This window comes from Microcaecilia unicolor, chromosome 6, assembly GCF_901765095.1.
Source record: "Microcaecilia unicolor chromosome 6, aMicUni1.1, whole genome shotgun sequence".
Lineage (NCBI taxonomy): Eukaryota > Metazoa > Chordata > Amphibia > Gymnophiona > Siphonopidae > Microcaecilia > Microcaecilia unicolor.
The window spans coordinates 142,348,138-142,367,373 of NC_044036.1; the positions used below are offsets into that span (position 1 = coordinate 142,348,138).

At 42.3% G+C, this 19,236-nt stretch overlaps 1 protein-coding gene across 1 annotated transcript; it reads left to right on the forward strand.

Moving 5' to 3' along the window:
• The first annotated feature begins 129 nt into the window (after window positions 1-129).
• On the forward strand, window positions 130-18,978 carry TADA3 (transcriptional adaptor 3). The gene is given in 14 exon segments (XM_030205453.1): window positions 130-646; window positions 8,985-9,194; window positions 9,196-9,216; window positions 10,319-10,370; window positions 10,373-10,477; window positions 10,480-10,567; window positions 11,482-11,587; window positions 12,807-12,951; window positions 13,361-13,464; window positions 13,616-13,643; window positions 13,646-13,724; window positions 15,031-15,062; window positions 15,065-15,218; window positions 15,429-18,978. Coding segments are annotated over 13 exon segments (1,293 nt in total). The 5' UTR covers window positions 130-646; window positions 8,985-9,008; the 3' UTR covers window positions 15,622-18,978.
• Window positions 18,979-19,236: the final 258 nt, after the last annotated feature.

A 19,236-nucleotide genomic window follows, 5' to 3' on the forward strand; every position in this document is an offset into this window, starting at 1 on the left:
TCATAGGAAAACAAGCCGCTCACAGGACAAGCGTGAAATAGCCGCACGTACGACCGCTCGCCTGCTGCCACGATTGAATCGGCCTCTGTGTTTTCTCCATATTAGGGAATGTGGAATGTGGGTCAGACCAAACCGACGTGTGTGCCGGGAGGGGGCGAAAAGACAGTTATTTAGATTGACGGATGGTTGAGAGGTACTAGGTGCCTGCTTTCACGGAACGTTAGCTCTTTATTCTACGCAAGTGAATAATCTCCTCATTCTCTTTCACTTGGAAATGTAGCGGTCCTGCAACTCGGGAAATGTACATTTGACGCCCCTCGAACCGAATCCACCATGAGACCTTCCCCCACCGTTCCATTCAGTCTGAGGGGGGCGCGGATCATTCCATGTGGCGGCGGGGTGTAACGGGAAAGAGTAAGGAAAGCCAGGAGAAGGGTGCAGACGGGGCGGAAGTGAAATTGTGCCCATAGCCGCGGCCTTCCCCTCCCGCCGTGGGGGGGTTGGTGAAGCCTTGACGGATGCTGAGCAGTGAAAGCGCGGGCTGGAGTGGTTGTGCGGCGGAGTAGGATCGGTTTGGAGCACCTGTTTTCGGTTTCCGGAATTGCCTCAGTAGCCCAGGCCCGGCGGTAGCGTTAGCCTTGACTGGGTAAGACTGTGTGGCAGTGAAAGGGTTAAGCTGCGTATCCAGGAAAGTGGTAGCCACCAGCTTCCAGCCATGCACGTTTCTCCTCCGGCCACCTGTAGCCTACGCGCCCCCGCTTTCTTTCTGTTCTTGGTTCTACCGCATGTCCTATTTTTGCAGGTTCTTTGTGCAGAGATCGCGTGTGTTTTCACTAGTAATCACTACAATAGTGATGCAGGGATTACAAGAGCCTGTTCTGTGAGGTTTCAGTGGAGAGGGTGCCCCAAAATCATTTAGAAACATTGATGCTAACTTTTTGGTTGCTTGCTTATTTATTTATTGCATTTGTATCCCACATTTTCCCACCTTTTTGCAGGCTCAATTTGGCTTACAATACTACATCATGAATGGTGGAAATATGTTAGAAGATATACATTTAGTGTTATAGAAGAAGCTTGGGTAACATGATAACGATAAAAGCAAATATTATAAGACAATTCTGAATATAAGTGGAGGAGTGGTGTATGTTCACATTTGTTGATCTTTGTGGTATGCCTTATTAAAGAGATGGGTCTTCTGTAGTTTGCGGAAGTTGGTTAGATCGTAGATTGTTTTTAAGTTGCGCTGTGTGTTCCATAACTGTGAGCAGTAGGTATAGTTTGATGCATGCATTAGTTTGTATTTTAGACCTTTGCAGTTGGGGAAGTGCAGGTTAAGGAATGTGTGGGATGATCTTTTAGCATTCCTGGGTGGTAAGTCTATCAGGTCTAACATGTAGGCTGGTGCCTCTCCGTGAATGATTTTGTGAACTGGGGAGCATATTTTGAACGTGATGCGTTCTCTAAGTGGGAGCCAGTGTAGCTTTTCCCGAAGGGGTTTAGCACTTTCATATTTTGTTTTGCCGAATATGAGTCTAGCTGCAGTGTTCTGGGCTGTTTGATGTTTCTTGATTATTTGCTCTTTACAGCTGGCGTAGAGTGCGTTGCAGTAGTCCCCCCAACATTGTGCAAACTCCATGAGTGCGTCCAGGGAAGGGTAATTTCAATTAGATTTAGCCAGGCCCAGAGATGCTAAGTTACCTGGTCCCAGGCTGCTGATGTTGGGCAGTACTGGATTTCTGACCACCCCATCTTGCTGCATTATGGGACTTGCAGTACTGATTTCAGGGCCTTACAAATCCCCACACTGCTTTAAGATATAAGTTAAAAACCAGGACTGTCCCAAAATCTGTAGCCTGGAACTGGGTAACTTGTCTGCAGGTCCACAGGGGAGAGGGGGGGGAGAAGCACCAAGTGACAGAACATTTGGATAGTTGACAGTATTGTTTCTGAATGTTTTTAGGACAGTGAGATTCAATGAAAACTTTTATTGTAGAATGAGAAGTGTCGGCAGCCCTTCACAAGGACAAATGAAATAATCGTATTGACATCCAGGTAGTCTATGCAGTTTCTTATGAAGCAGGTATTTTTTGTATGATTTGCTTCCCCCACCCCATTTGCCTTTAACTCTCATGGAATTGAGGCTGCTGTACTGCAACCATCTTTTAGCGCTTTGGGGTAGTTTGTATTTAATTATTTTATTACTCATCCTGACTATCACCAGTGCCTTTACCGCGTGTCCAGTCATTACTTCACTGACCATTGAAGCTTAATTCTTCAGATTTCAGAGTGAAATATTTTGTGCTGTGGTTAGTTGTAAGGATACAAATAGTTATCACTAATGTTCTGTGAAGACTTTGAGTTGAGCTCCTCTCAATCTATAAACTATTTATTTTGGGCCTCAGACTGTTAAGTTGTGCTAAAAAGATAGTCCTATAGTATCAGCATGAGCTGCTATCATAAATCAGGGTCTGGAAAACAAGAGAGAAGGGGGGGGGAAAAGGCCAGCAGTCTCTTCAGAGCTTAGGATTTTCATTTGAAATAAAGCAACGGGCTGCATGCAGATATAATAAGTAAATATGATACTCACATGCCAAGTACATCACCAATAGTACGAGAAGAAACAGACTTGGTTGTCATTTGAAAGTGAATTACATTGGGGCTCATTTTCACAGCACTTAGACTTACTTACAAAGTTCCATAGGTTACTATATAACTTTGCAAGGGCAAGTGCTTTGAAAATATGCCTCAAAGTCCGATTTATGAAAGACAAGCTAGAGCTGCTGTTTTGCTGAATGTAAGTAACACGTTTGATGCAGGAACTTTTACAAAAGAAATTCCCATTAACCAGGAAATGCAAGAAGCAGTAGAGGGAGGTCCTCGGCCTTGCCCCCATCTTTCTCAGTTCCCTAGAGATTTGTGAAATCAGCAATTCCAACTGTCGCTCCTGGAAATCAAGCTACAAAATGGGGAAATTATACCATAGGACTGGCTAGTGTGGAGTCCAGCAAAGCTAGCATTGTATTGCTTTCCTTGTTGCCTTTTCTCAACTCTCAGTCAAAATGTTTGTCCTAAATTGTCAGCAAAGGAAGAGGAGTGAGGTAAACAAACAAAGGATCCAAGGTATTGAAGCATAAGAATAGCCATACTGGGGTCAAACTAACAGTCTACATAGCCCAGAATCCTGTTTTCAACAGTGGCCAATCCAGGTCACAAGTACCTGGCAGAAACCCAAATAGTAGCAAGATTCCTTGCAACCGATCCCAGGGCAAGCAATGGCTTCCCAGTGTCTGTCTTAATAGCAGATATGAACTTTTCCTCTAGGAACTTGTCCAAAACTTTTTAAAACCCAGATACGCTAACCACTATTACCACATCCTCTGGCAACGAGTTCCAGAGCTTAACTATTCGTTGAGTGAAAAAGTTTTCCCTTCTATTTGTTTTAAAAGTATTTCCATCTAACTTCATTGAATGTCCTTTAGTCTTTGTGCTTTTTGAAGGAATAAAAAAATTGATTCCAGCTCTAAGAGCTGGAATATACACCCTAAAGCTTGATCTTTCGTATGCAACTAAAGACATTTGATCCTGTCTTCTTTTTTTTTTTTTTTTTTTTTGTCCAATAGCCAATTCCTAATCCACAACAGAACATTGCCTCCTATTCCATAACTTTTTAATTTTTTCAGGAGTCTTTCATGATGAACTTTGTCAAAAGCTTTCTGAGGTTTTAGATACACTACATCACTACGAGCAATCCACTGTCTTGAAGACATTGTTCAATAAAAGGGATTGTTTCAGTATCTTGGATTCTTGCTTGTACCTCACTCCTCTCTCTTCCTTTGGTGCTGCATTATCTGTGAAGTTTTGTTACTCCTTTGTTCTCCTGTCCCAAATTTTTATTTATTATTAGGATTTGACTGCCTTTTTGAAGGATTCACTCAAGGCAGTGTACAGTAAGAATAACTCAAACATAAGCAGTAGACAATTACAGCAGTAAAAATATTCAACTAACAATACAAAGTATTTATTTGTTACATTTGTATCCCACATTTTCCCACCTATTTGCAGGCTCAATGTGGCTTACATGGTATCATAAAGGCGTTCGCCCAGTCCGATAAAGAACAAATACAGTGTGATGTGTGGTAGGATAGGTTCATGTGTTACAGACACATTTGGGAATCGTAGGATAAGGTTCAACTGTTAAAGACACATTTGGAATCATAGAGAGGAAGAGTTATGTCCATTGCGAGCTTTGGTTTCGTTGTGTAGCTGGATCCAGACGTTTGGGTCCGTGGGGTATAGGATAGGAGGTAGTGTTCTATTGTGGATTAAAAACTGGTTAAAAGATAGAAAACAGAGAGTAGGGTTAAATGGTCAGTATTCTCAATGGAGAAGGGTAGTTAGTGGGGTTCCCCAGGGGTCTGTGCTTGGACCGCTGCTTTTTAACATATTTATAAATGACCTAGAGATGGGAGTAACTAGTGAGGTAATTACATTTGCTGATGACACAAAGTTATTCAAAGTCGTTAAATCGCGGGAGGATTGTGAAAAATTACAAGAGGACCTTACGAGACTGGGCGTCTAAATGCCTGATGATGTTTAATGTGAGCAAGTGCAAAGTGATGCATGTGGGAAAGAGGAACCCGAATTATAGCTACGTCATGCAAGGTTCCACGTTAGGAGTCACCAACCAAGAAAGGGATCTAGGTGTCGTCGTTGATGATACCTATGGCATAGTATACTACTTACAGTGTTAACACAGTATGTAATAGAACATTTTAATAGACAGTGAAGGGTATAAGCAAAGATGGAACATATAGATAGGTAAGAGGAGTTAGAAAGTAAGGTGACTAAAGAAAGTTGCACATGAGGTCGGAAAGATTGTTAAATATTATCTCAGCTAGGGTAGGAGTGCATAAATGGTCATCAATTTCTGGCTATCACAAAAACCTGAAATGGAAGAAGCTATACAAGAAAGTTATAGAACATCAGGAAAGTTCAGAACACAAAAAAAAATGCTATGTCATGTGATGCACACTGGAATCTGGTCTGAAAACTGGTCGAAACATCAAGCATCATTTGTAGAAAGGGTATAGAGAGTGAAGGATATTTGTGAAAACGGATACTTTGGAGGCTTATTAATGTTAACATTTTCCTTAGCAGAGAGAAGTCTGGCATTTAGAGGAGACAGTTGTTCAATTGGAAATCCCAATAATGGAAATTTTCTTGGCATTTTGGAGTTAAGTTGCTGTGATTCTCTTTTCGAGCATCACCTCAAAAAAAAAAAAATGAAGAATTTGAAGGCGCCTATTCTGCGATGCAAGTTCTGACATACAGAATGAGTCCATAGAGTGCTGTGTTGATCATGTTAGGAACAAAATTGTAATGGAAAGAGATTAGTCAAAATATTATTCTATCATAGCTGATGTCACTCCCTATTCTGCTGGCATAGAACAAGCTAGTTTCATCTTAAAATATGCTCTTTTGAAGGAGGAAACTGGATTATATGAAATTGGAGATTTCTTGAGTTTATAGACTGGTCAAGACATCGCCAGTGTTTTTATTACAATCTAAGAGTTTCTCCAAAAACACAAAATTTCAGTTTCCAAGTGTCAAGGGCAGAGGTACGACAATGGTAGCAACATGAGTGGAGATTATAATGGTGCTAAAGCTTACAAAATTAAGAATGTTCAGATGGCTAAGTTTTCACCTCATGCTGGCTACAGTCTTAAGTAGAATCTGCAGTAGAAAGCAGTCCTCAGGTTGTAATGTTTCTTGGAGTTGTCAAAAAGTTATATTCCTTATTTGGCTTAAGTCTTCAAAGATAGGAAATACTTATAAAAAAAAAAAAAAAAACAACAATAATGGGTCGTTACGTAGAATGCCTGATACCCGTTGTTCTGCAAAGTTGAAAGCATACGCCCTATAGCTGTACATTTGCTAGGTATTTTGAACATACTTCAAGAAATGGAAAATCTAGACATTACAGCTGTTCTTTCTGGATTAAGATGTTGACAGAAATAGATTACCACAATAAAGCTGTTGCAAGCAAATAAATGTCGTTTAGCAGTTGAAATTAAAAAACAAACAAAGATTTGGAACTTTGTGTGAAACTTAAGTCATTAGAGAAAATTGGAGTGCCATTTTGAAAGAAAGTATACTGGTTCCTGAAAATGTGGGTTTCAACACAGAATTTCCACATATTAGAATTAGGAAAGGAAAAAAGAATGACCAATGAATCAGACTAATACCAAAGGTAAATTAAATCAGCCATAAGAAATGGCTCAAAAAACATCTTTTATGTTTTGATTGCGTTATTGGAAATGTAACTGTGCGATATGAAGTGTTTATGAAACTTCATGAAACATTCAGCTTCCCTTGGATGTATGTCCCTCAGATGAAGAACTTTGTAGCGCTATAAAAATGCTAAATAGTAGTAGTAGTAAAACCTTTTGCCCCAAATAGAGCACTGGCTGAAGAAATAAAACACTTAAAGTTCACACAGCCAATCTAGAGCTGCCTGGTTCAAATCCCACTGCTGCTACTTGTGATCCAAAATCCAAATAAATAAACAAAAAGGGTGTCAAAGGCATGGCTGTCTTTCTCACAGAAACATTTTGGACATCCTCAACAGCGTCACATAGAAGGACGTCTTCAACTGCCCGGAGGCATAGCAAAGGACATATTCTAAAACAAAAAAGACAAAAGTTTTTGAAGTTGTTTTTTTCGGGTGGAGAGGTGGTTAGTGACCACTGGAGAAGTCAGAGGAGGTCATCCCCGATTCCCTCCAGTGGTCATCTGGTCAGTTTGGACATCTGTTTGATGCTTGGTCATGAAAATAAATGGACCATGTAAAGTCGGCCAAGTCGGCCAAATGCTCGTCAGGTCGGCTATCTCTTAACGACGCCCCCATCCCGCCTTCGTTACCCTGCTGGCACGTCCCCTTGAACTTTGGCCGGCCCTGCGACGGAAAGCAGTTGAAGCCGGCCAAAATCGGCTTTCGATTGTACCGATTTGGCCGGCATTGGGAGAAGGGCGGCCACCTCCCAATTTGTGTCAGAAGATGGCTGCCCTTCTCTTTCGAAATTAGGTAGGATGGTCTTCTCCTAATATACCATATTTATTTATTTATTTGGAACATTTATATCCCACAGATTCCCACCATTGCGGGCTCTATGTGGCTAACAACATTTATGAAAAGAACATCAATATATACTTGTCTATACATTTTGGGGATTAAAAATAGCCAAAAATGCTGTGACCCGTGTATAAGTTGAGGTTTGGTCCCACATTGCTTGTTTTCTTTCTTTTCTTCTTTCCCTCCTCTCCGGCATCTCTCCTGCTTTTCCCAAACCCATCCCCCTGCCCATAGCTTCAGATCTCAACAGAGTCAGAGCAGACTTAAAGCCTGACGGAAATAGCTAAATCATCAGATTCAGTATGTGAGGATTATATATTTATCCCATGTCTCTTACTCTAAACTTTGGCAAATTCAGTAAAGCAAAATGTATTTTCACAAATCACTCACCCTTCCTATCCAAAGAGAATGTTTTATTGTGGAATCAGTATTTCTCAGCATCCCCCCCACACCTGCTTTTCTTTTACCAAAAAGAAATAAAAAAGCAATCAGAATTTCACTCTTTCCAGCTAGACTTCCTCTTTGAATCTACTGCTTGAGCCATCACCCCATCAAATAGCTTTTAGCTATCTGCTGATAATTGTCGTGCCCTCCTTTCAGTGTACATGCTCAGCACAAACTTTTAACCAGCCAGAACATTTGCAGCTTTTAAACAATCACTACTATTTATTTTTAAAACTCCCCAGTCTCACTCACACACCTCCTCCAAACCTCTTCTCTTTAATTTGAACACTGTACAAGCTGACCCTGAATTAAGAGTTCTTCCTGCACCAGGGACATAATAGCACTGGCTGTATCGACACTTTCAAGCAACTTCAGCACAGCCAGAGTCTGTCTACTGTATTGCCATAAAGCTAACAGTAGCAAGAGTGCTATGGCAGAGATGAAAATGACCTATAGATAAGACAACTGGTTTATTGATGGGATGTAATTAAAATATCTTGACTTCTACATGATTATATATGGTATATAGGCCCAAAACACATAGTTCTTCTCACACAACAACCTCACTCTACCAACAAAAATCTACTGCATACACCCTCTGGAGGGGGGGGGGGGTCTTTTGTTTCTATAAGGGTGAGCAGAAGCATTACAGCCATGGGAGGGGAGGGGAGGGGAATGCTGTGTAGAATGATACAGTAGAATGATATACATCTCTTCTTAACACTGTTGACATGGTTCTGAATTCAGGAGTATGCTGGGCTATTTGAAACGTACTCCCCTCTAGTGAAGGTAAAAGTATATGTTGATGGTTCTTTGAATTTGTTTGACCATTAGGTCCTATTTGTTTCACTTTAATTTGCTGCTACGTTTTGCCTAATGGTTAAGCCGATCTTGGCCCATAGGGTTTCGTCTGTTTCTGAAATATATGTATGGAATTCATTGGCCCGCTTGCTTAGGAATGTTTTAAGATTTCTGTCCTAGGAAATTGGTACAAGGTGTCCTCTTTTCCATTTAACATGTTGTTAATTCTGTTCACCAGAGGATGGTGTTGAGATGTTAGATTTAACAAATTTTCTATGTTGTAATTTTTGTATTTTTGGCTCAGCATGAGAGTCCATAGTTTGCTCCCTTTTGCTAATTTTTAAATTGACTATTGTATAGTGATTTCTCATCATCTTATTAAATTACCATTTGTTTGTTTCTTTATTGTGTAACTGTTAGGTTTATTATCCCATAATAACTTCTGTTACATGTATAAAGTTGCAACAACCAAGTCTCAGACATAGTGACTAGTCAAGTCAAATTAATAAGTGTGTGTATGTGTCTATATTTATATATGTGTTCTGGAAAGTGAGCTCCATCATGGGATTTCTTGCTGTCAACAGTCATTGTTTCTCTCCAATAGGTTTATCATTATCACAGTTGCATCATGAGCGAGTTGAAAGATTGTCCCTTGCAATTCCATGACTTTAAATCTGTGGATCACCTAAAGGTGTGTCCTCGGTACACAGCCGTGCTATCACGATCTGAAGATGACGGGATTGGAATCGAGGAGCTGGATACCCTGCAGCTTGAACTGGAAACTCTACTGTCCTCTGCAAGCCGAAGGCTGCGGGGTCCTGGAAGCGGAGACCCAGGCGAGTGTGTCAGGGCTTATTTTTAATTAGGATGGGTAAAAAAAGGCTGTTTGAGAGAAGTAGCTGAAAAAGCAAATTGTGAAAAGCAATAAGCTTGCAAAGCTACTATTAGGATTTATTAACCGCTTTATGAAGAGATTCACCCAAGGCGGTGTACAGCAGGTACAGTTTAACATAAAACTTACAATTCTATAACAGTATAACAATAGTAAAATGACCGAATATAAGAGGGTAAACTTGGGAACAGCAAATTGAAACTAAATAATAGGACTAACATGAAACAGTATTGGAAATACACACATTTAACATCACTGCAGAACAATCATAAGACAGAAATACAATACAAATGCAATGTACTAGAACAGTGTTTTGCAACCTTTTCTAGGCCAAGGCATGTCCATTTTAACAAAATATGGTGTGCACAGCAAGGAGAGCAGGCATTGAGGGGGACTCATTTCGGTTCTGTTGTGCCACACTTTTTTATGCTTCAGTTTCAGATTTGTAATGGGAATGTTTTTTTTTTTTTCAGAAATTGTATTATTTTATGATAATTGCCGGAGTGTATTGTATAACGATTGTCACGGTTTTATGTATGTCTTTAGTGTAACCTGCTTTGGTATTAAAGCGGGATATAAATATGAAAGTAGAATGAATAAATAAAAGGAAAGAAAAATGTATTATTACTAAAGGTGCTGCTATGTCAAGTTGCTGAACATCAAGCAGTGGTGACTTTTTTTTCTGTGGCATGCTTGGTGCACACTAGAGTAACTTCAGATGGTGATACCCATGTGCCATATTCGTAACTGACATGTGAGGGTTACCTTGAGCTGCTGACTTCATCCCTTAATGTGCTACAGCTTGTCATGGTACTGCAGTTAAGGTCCCCCTATGTTCAGTCTTGTATTATCATAGTTCATACATGGGAGGCAAGGCACAGTCCGACTACTTGGTAAAAACACATTTGGAAATATTTCTTATCCACCTGACAAAATAGGAGAGGTTGCTACCCTTAAATTCTACCTTGCACTAGCTGGATTATGTAGTGAACACATCAAACCATCCAAGTTGTATGCTTAATGGTTTTTTCTGTTTGTTCTTCCAGATCCTGACAGATTGGCAGGATAAGAAAGGCGACAGGCGATTCCTGAAATTGGGCAAGAGCATGAACTGGGCACCCCGGTCAAACACAGCAAACCCAAAAAGCAGAAATTAGATGGGAAGGGAGGTCATGGAACCGGTCCTGGTCCAGGAAGGCCCAAATCTAAAACCTGCAGCCTAAGATCCCAGAATATGAATTCACGGATGAGCCCATTGATGTTCCCCGCATCCCCAAAAATGATGCCCCTAATAGGTAAGCAACTGTGGAGAGCAAGCTGACGCTACATAGTAAGGCACCGTCATGGCTTATAGTCAGATTTGCGAGCACTTTAATGCAAAACGTATTCCTGTGTCAGCGTTCCATAAGGTGCTGGTGAAAAATAGAGGGAGAGTTGCACGTTTTACAGCATATAATGCAGTGTATTGCTAAGCGATTTGTCAATGAGGCAGATTAGAACAGAGGGTCAAGCTCCGTCTGCAAAACACTGAGAATGAATATGTTGAGGCTACTGGGTTTTGGGGGCTTATATGGGAAGTTTGGCTTCTTGCCTTGCCTTGATTTCACGATCATGTTTGTGCTTTATGTATTCTCACTATTTTGAACTATGTTGGTTTATAAATGTTTTCAATTGCTGTACTGTGCTTGGATCACCTACGTGAGCAAGCGTGTAAGCAAATTTGAAATCACCATGACACTTTACTTTTTTTTTCTTTAATTGCTGTTCTTGCTATGACTACACATCGTTTCATGCCTTGGTATGCAGTTTCAGTTTGGAAACTGATCCCAGTCTGTTCGATGTAAAAAAATGGAAATAGACAGCCATAAAAGGAAAGAGGGAAGATAGAGTAACCCTGGATTTTCTGGCCGGTACTTTGTATATTTGTTGCCAGAGCTAGAAGGATTTATTTATTTGTTACATTTGTATCCCACATTTTCCTCACATATTTGCAGGCTCAGTGTGGCTTACATAATATCGTAAAGGCATTTGGCAAGTCCGGTAGGGGGACAAGTACAAAAGATGTTATAATGGTTAGAAAAGGGCTTTGGCGCTTTGATTCACAGTGAGCCATGACTTGTCTTTCATTGCTGGTCCCTTTGCTCCAACTCTTCTTAAAGTGCCTCATTTTGGTAGTTGCTTAGTTCTGTTCGTCTGCCTGTGACTTCAGGTTTTGGGCTTCAGTGGAACCGTACTGTGCTGACATCACCAATGAAGAGATCCGGACAGTGGAGGATCTTCTGAAGCCTCCGGATGATGAAGCCGAACACTATAAGGTACAAAATCAGCTTGTGGATATTGAGGGGATACATTCGTGTCTAGTCTCTCTCTCTTTTTTTTTTTTTTCTAGAAGTTATTCACCAAAGAGTACAGTTCCTTCAAAACACAACGGCCAGATTTATATTTAAATCCGCTAGGTTTGAAAGTGCCAGACCACTGGTATTATGCAAATTACATTGGTTACCAGTGGAGGCTCGTTCGGTTTTTAAACTATGCTGTATAGCATTCCTAATTTATACGGTCAGGTACCTAAATATAGGACATCTTTTATTGTTCATATATAGGAAGAATTATATCATCAGTTCAAGACAGTATTTGACTCTTCAATTCCTTCTCCTCGGGCTGATTTACAAATTGAATTTGATTGGTCTCTTCCTTATTTAGCTGCGTATTGGTGGAATAAAATTTCATGTAATGTATGCATTGAGTCAAGTCAGAGCCAGTGACAGAGGGGGAGGGGACAGCAAGATTCCCCCAGGCCCAGCCTCTAAGGGGGGCCTGGCCATAAGCGTTGCTTCTCCCCCCACCTGGTTCAGTATCTCACTCTTCTTTCCCTCATCCCCTCGGCAGTGTTCCCTACAGGCTACTGCAGCATCAAAAAGAAAGCAAACTGCCTCGGCTGGCCTCTGAAGTGCCCTCTGCTTTGTCCCGCCTCCTATGACATAACTTCCTGTGTCTGCACAGGTAGGACAAACAGCAGAGGAAACACTGTGAGGGCAGCCAGAGTTAAGTTGCTTCTTTTTTTTTATGCTGCCAGCAGCCTGCAGGAATACTGCTGAGGGGAGAGGGAAAGACAAGAGAGACTGAACCAAGTGAGGGAGCAGCGCCAGTGAGGGGCAGGCGGGGGTGGTGGTGGTGGTGGCAGCAAACAGCCAGGAGAAGAGGTGCATTGTTTGCCTGGGCCCGGCTTTGTCTCTTGGCATCCATGAATCAAGTTATTCCAATTTTCGTAAGATGCTAAAATCCTGTCTGTTTCATAAATTTTCAGGTTGTTAATTTCAGTACTGAATAATTGTTGATTGTTAAATTTGTGTGGCTCTAGGTACGCTCTGCTCTTAAGTTGTAAGCCACTCTGAACTAAGTTTTGGTATGTAAGGCCTGTAAAATGGCATTTGTAATGTAAAAGAGGTGAAGGGAAAAGCTTGTTCTTGTTTTCATTTATTTTAATGTCTCCTAATCCCTAATTATAGTAATGGAGATTTCATGTTCTTCTAGATCCCACCTTTGGGGAAGCACTATTCCCAGCGGTGGGCTCAGGAGGATCTTTTGGAGGAGCAGAAGGATGGAGCCCGGGCAGCTGCTGCAGCTGAGAAAAAGAAAGGCATGATGGGACCCCCATTAACGGAACTAGATACTAAAGGTAACAGCTCTGTGCTGGAAGCACAGAAAGAGGATGCACTGGAAGGAGTTAATTTGGCAAGTAGTGTGTCAAAGCACTTCAGAACAGGCGCCTCTGCCCTGCTTCCACCAGGGGTTTATGTTTAACATGTTTTTATTGTCATAAAAAGCATAAGAAGATACATCTTAAGACATGCCTCAGTATAACCATAATATACACAAATAATAACAACCTTCACATACTTTTAATTTTCTCCCTCCCCTTCCTCCCTCCCTTTATCTTCCCACCAACCCCTTCCCTCTATTATAATTTCCTGATGAACAAAGGCCACAACCTAAAATCGCCCCCTTCCACCAGGGGTTTATATATTTAGGTTGGAGGATAGTGCAATCTTCCTGTGTTTGCAGGTGTCGCCATCTTTTCTTTCTAGAGGTGGATGCCCTTCTGAAGAAATCGGACCCCCAGCACGACCAGCCAGAGGATGGCTGCCCCTTTGGACCTCTAACACAGCGTCTTCTTCAGGCTTTGGTTGAGGTGCGTCACGAAAGACCTGCTCAGCTAACCTTTTGACCTTGAGTTTCCTATAGATTCTTATGGCTACCTGATTGCTTTTCACCAACAGTCCCACTCACCTTTCTGCAGTTTCATTCCCCGACTCTTTGCTTTCTGTTCTCTACTTGATCAGGAGAACATCATATCCCCAGTCGAGGACTCTCGATCCCAGAAATATCCGGTAAGGAATCGGGAGTTGATGGAGCCAGCACTTCTCCTCGAAGCCAGAACAAGCCTTTCAGGTAACATCCTCTCTATCTTTTGGTCATGATGATGGTGAGTGTCCTTTGGAGGAAAGCGGACATTCTAGAGTCCTTGAAAGTGCCATATGTGAACTAGATGTTTGAATATTGACTTGGCTGTCTTGTTGTGAAGAGTGGAGTGAACCTTCTCATAGCTGGTGGTAACCCATATCGTAGTTGCTTGAGCTCCATGGTTTGATTCTGACCCTTTAACCTTTTTCCAGAATGGCTTTCAGCTGTAACTTGGAGAGCCGCTTATTCTTAAGTAATTCTTATTGGTAAGCTCTCCAATGAATCCTCTGAAACAGAGGTTGGTGCTGCCTGGATTAGAAAGTTTTAAGTGTCCCAGTGTGAGAATAAATAGCACAGGGAATTAAAAAAATCAGTTGAAGAATATTTGCCGATTGCTTTTTAAGCATTGTGCCATATCTTAAACAGCTATCTTCCTGTGGAAAGTGATGTTGGGAATGTCACCAGCACTGTTTCCTCTAAACTGAGCGGGAGTCCTCCAGCTGCATTGCTGCCAGTGGGGGGGCAGTGTTTTCAATATTGTGTTTCCAATGGCTAGAGACAGGTAGGTTCCCTGGAGCTCTGCGGAGCTTGCCTGTCCCTCACTATTGGAAATGTGGTAGTGAAACAACATCAGCCACTGGCAGGACTGTAGGTAAAAGGACTCCCTCTCAGAGGGAACAGTGGTCACCAGTCAGTCTTGGTCTTTTGCAGTATGCACATAGATATTACTTCTAATCAAAACCCCAGTTCTGAAGGAAACTAGACTCTGTAGGTTAAAGAATCAACAGAAAAGCTGTAGTGAGCTCTGGAGACCCTCTTCAGGTGAAAGAAATAACCTCATAGCCTCAAAAGTGTGTGTACAACATCTTTTTATAGAAACATAATGGCAGATAAAGGCCAAATGGCCCATCCAGTCTGCCCATCCTCTGTAACCCCTAACTCTTTCCTTTTCCTTAGCGATCCCACTTGCTTATCCCATGCCTTTTAAATTCTGACACAGTCCTCAACTCCACAACCTCCACCGGGAGGCCATTCCATGCTTCCACCACCCTTTACATGAAATAATACTTTCTTTAGATTGCTCCTAAACCTATTCCCTCTTAACTTCAATCGTATGCCCCCTCGTTCCAGAGTTCTCTTTCAGTTCAAAGAGGCTCACTTCCTGTACAGTAATCAGTGTGACTCCTAACGCCATTTGCTCTGTTGAGACTGGAAAGAAGCTGAAGTGCCAAGATCAAACATGATGATTGTTCTCAGTCTGCCATTCACGGTGGATGATTTCTTCCTTTTGCAGTGTCCCACACACTAAGTCCTTGGAGAGTAGGATCAAGAGGAATTGATCGCTCAGGGTTTGCTGGAATCCGAGGATCGCCCGGCAGAGGATTCAGAGGACGAAGTCTTGGCTGAGCTTCGAAAGAGGCAGGCGGAGTTGAAAGCGCTCAGTGCTCACAATCGTGCAAAGAACAGGAGCTGCTTAGGTGAGTCGAGGGAATGGGGTAACCTGGGTGCCACACCTATAGGAAGCTCAAAGGTTCAAGTTTTGCCTCGTGAGTGCATTCTTCTAACGTAGTATAAAACCAGGGTGTTCTGTTTTGTTTTCTAATCAGTGGATAGAGGGAGGAATATGGGCCTGTGTTAATTTTGAGGCGCACTAGGTATCATGTACAGTAACCTGATCGTTCCTTGTTGCAGACTAGCTAAAGAAGAGATGAACAAGCAGGAGCTGCGCCAGCGGGTGCGGATGGCGGATAACGAAGTCATGGATGCCTTCCGGAAAATCATGGCTGCACGGCAGAAGAAGAGGACGCCAACCAAGAAGGAGAAGGAGCAGGCCTGGAAGACACTGAAGGAGCGGGAGAGTATCCGGAAGCTGCTGGATGGTTAATGGAGTTGGCGTACGAGGCCTGGCCAGACACGACGCAAGGTTTCATCTGAGCCCAAGTCATTCCTAGCCAGGTTCTTTTACTTTTAGTCGTCATCTTCAGGTATTCAGGCCTTTCCTTCAGACATTTTGAACATGAAGTGCCCTCTGGCACAGAGATGCCTGGGAAGGTGAAGTGAAGCTTTAACACTGTCCACGGGGTGGCAGACTTGAAGAGGCCTGGGTCGAATGATACCTCTGCAGGAACCTGGGAAGGGTTTTTTTCTGCAGAGTTTTGTAAGCAGGAGTCTTGCTAGGCCAGGAAATTCTCTGTGTTTCCAAAGTGCTGCTCTGACATGTTTACTGTTACATGAACAACTCGAAAAGCCTTCAGAGGATGCTGGTGTCTGGGTTTGTCCTGGCCTTTGTACTTTTCCATTCGCTGACTAGCATCTGTCCTAACGAAGTTTCATCACTGCTTACTGGGATCCACAAGGCCGGTGATGGCCCCTGAAGTGTTTTTTTGAGGCTTCACAATTGGCCATGGTACCTGTTTGGAGATGGTTGGGGGAGGCAGGGGATACCGAAATGCTGAAGACAGTTGTGGCAACACCCTATGCCCCAGTCAGTAGGAGACAAATGGCCAGGTACCACTAAGACTAAACAGCAGAGGACAATTTTGTAGCTGTCAAGCTGACTTCACTTCTCTCCAGGGTCTGCCTTTAGGAAAGAAGAATGAATGACTTTAGTGTGCTGCTCCAAGCCCACTTGTAACAGTATTGCTTTTAAACTAGAAGACATTTCCCTTTTTATACGTTTAAAAAAAAATCAAAATTTCACAGGTCTTATTTGAGGGCTTCATTTATATTTGGGGGGGGGGGGGAATTATGCTGCAGAGGGGAGAGAGATGCCAAAAGCTATTTGTTTTGGTGTGGGTTTGATATCTCTTCAGTGGAAATCAGTGAGAAGTGGTCATAGGGTGTGGCTGGCCTTGTTTATTCTATTTCAACCAACCAGTACATGACATTTTTTGGGCATGGGGGGCCAATGGATAGCATGAGTGGGCACTAGGCACCCTCTTTTCCTCTTCCTTTCCTCTCCTCTTTCTGCCACCCCTCTCCCTCAACATTAAAAATACCTTAGCTGGCAGAGATCCCCAAGCCCCACCAGCTGAAGAAAGCTGGAGCCTGCCCTGGGTCTGCTAAAATGTGGTAACCAGCAGTACCTGGCACTGAGGATGTGAGGGGTTGTCGGAACTAAGCATTCTTAATGGTGCTGACGACGATGACAGCGTTTGAGCCGCTCACAGCCACACTAGCAGACTTAAGACCAGGTCTGATGTAGCTGGTGGGGCCTGAGGATCATTTGTCAGCTACACGAATGGTGCACCCAGCTACTGGGTGGGCCAGCAGCAAAAGTGGAGGGGGCTCTGGTACACCTATGGCTCTACTACTGCAACCAACACCATGTATATTACAGCAAATAATGTATAGTTAAAGTGGACCCCTACTCAAAGAGCATATAATGAAGGTGGAAGGATGAGAGACATCAGGCTACCCTATTGGGTCCATCTGAACAGCAAGGGGATGGTGAAAGCAACCAGTTCCTTGACTGCCTCTTTGGGAGGGGGGTGGCGTTACCCAAGACAACAGGAGATGATCGGGAGTAGGTGAAAGAGGATTTAGATTTTGGTCTTCTGCTCCCCCAGCCCTTTACTTTGACCACTAGGCCATTTTGTGCAGAAAGGAGTAAATTGGAAAGGAAAATGAGTGTGAAACTGCGGTAGTCCAAGCACAGCCCTGGACTGAGGTCGAAGGTAATTGGGACTTCAGAAAATACAGGCAGCAAGCTGAAAAGAAGCAATGTTCTATGGTCTGAACTTTTTCACCCGCTACTCTTTGAAAAAGCCACATCCACTTAAACGTTGTCTCATCCTTTGTTTTCAGATCCTGCAACTCCGTTGTCTTGCGTTTTGACACTTAATGGCCTTTTACCTCCAGAAAAGATCCATTTTTATACAGTAGTTAATAATTCAGAGCTCGGTGGGGACTTTTGTTTTTTTCCTAGTTAGCAGAGCCGTTCTGGAATTTCACTTTCTGTAAGATTGTGAGAGTAAGGTTTTGGCTTGTGGCTGGGCGAGAGGCATCGTTGTGTTTAATTTTACATTTCCATTTCATGGCTGCCTATATCGGTCCCATGACCAGAAAGAGAGAAACTGTTTGAGCTGCTCCTACCTGTTACCACCTTTTCTCCAACTTTCTGGCTGCTGTGTTGATTGTAATAAAGTATTAACTTGAATTGTGCAGAAATCCCTGACACCTTTTAACAAAATGATTGTCCAAGAACGTGAAAGGGTCTTTTGCCTTCTCAATTTGGTGGTCCGTGGCTAGTGTAGAAAATTGCAGCCATGTTGTCCTGTGTTTTGGTGTTTGTGGATTAAGACAGTACCCTAACCTCCAGGCATCACGAGGCGCAAAGCCAGGGCTCATCAATCCTCCTCAGCATTAATATCGGAAACTCAGGTGGGCTTAGCTGTCCTCAGAAATGGAATCAAAATATTGACCTGTTACTTCCTTGTCATCAACACAGATGAATCCATTAACTGATGGGTTGTATCTGCCTACCAGCAGGTGGAGATAGAGAACACTGAAAGTACACAGTGATTCTGGATGTCCAGCCCCTTGTGCCTTCAGTATATGAAATTTCCAAAGCAGAGAGAATATGAAAGGCAAAATAACATAAACTTTCCTCACAGTGAACAAATGCCCCCTGAACCGGAGCAAGAACCAAACAAGGAGGACATCCTCAACCTCCTGCTATAAAACAGCATATAGTAACTCTGAGAACTTGTCTTGAAGAACTCCTGATGAGTCAAAACCTCTGTATCGAATATCTGTACAAACAGTTAATGGATTCATCTGCTGTGACTAAAGGAAAGAAAATTATCAAGGTAAGAACCTAATTTTCCCATTTCTTTGGAATACTTCGCACCTTGGACATGAGCCCTGAAATCTGCAGCCTTCCAACTACGTATGTTGAGAGGAGGAGACTACGCGGGATAACTTTTTTTTAAATGACATGGAAGCCTGTTAGGAAGAAGTACAATTAATACAAAATGTTTGGGTTTCTCAAACTCTCTTTTTTTTCTTTGAACAGTTTTGGATCAGGTTCCAAAATAGGAACAGGGGATAGTGACAGGAAAGGAGACTCGAACGTTAATCCAGCAAGAGGTTAAAATTAAACTAAAGACAGGGATCAAAGGTGGGATCTTTAAGTGCTGGGAAGGCAGGGAGCAAAGATGACAACGACCATGTTCCACAGTCACTGTATTGTGGTGGATTTTGGCTCTGTGCACATATTTGGTTCTGTTTGATCCCTATTAAAAAAAAAGGCATAGTTTATATGCACAAAATCTGCTGCATCGTTTTTTTTCACAATTTCTGTTTATCAGCAGTGTCAATTTGCAGAGCCTTGGGTCAGGAACTGTGTGTACTTTGTGCTTATAACAACATTTTTATTGAAGGGTGAACGATGCCTATAATAAATTAAGGTAAGACTGAAATAAGTGAGTTTGCAAATTCCATCAGATAACTAACTAGATTGCACATGATGTTCTGGATATCAGTTTTGCCTAAGGCT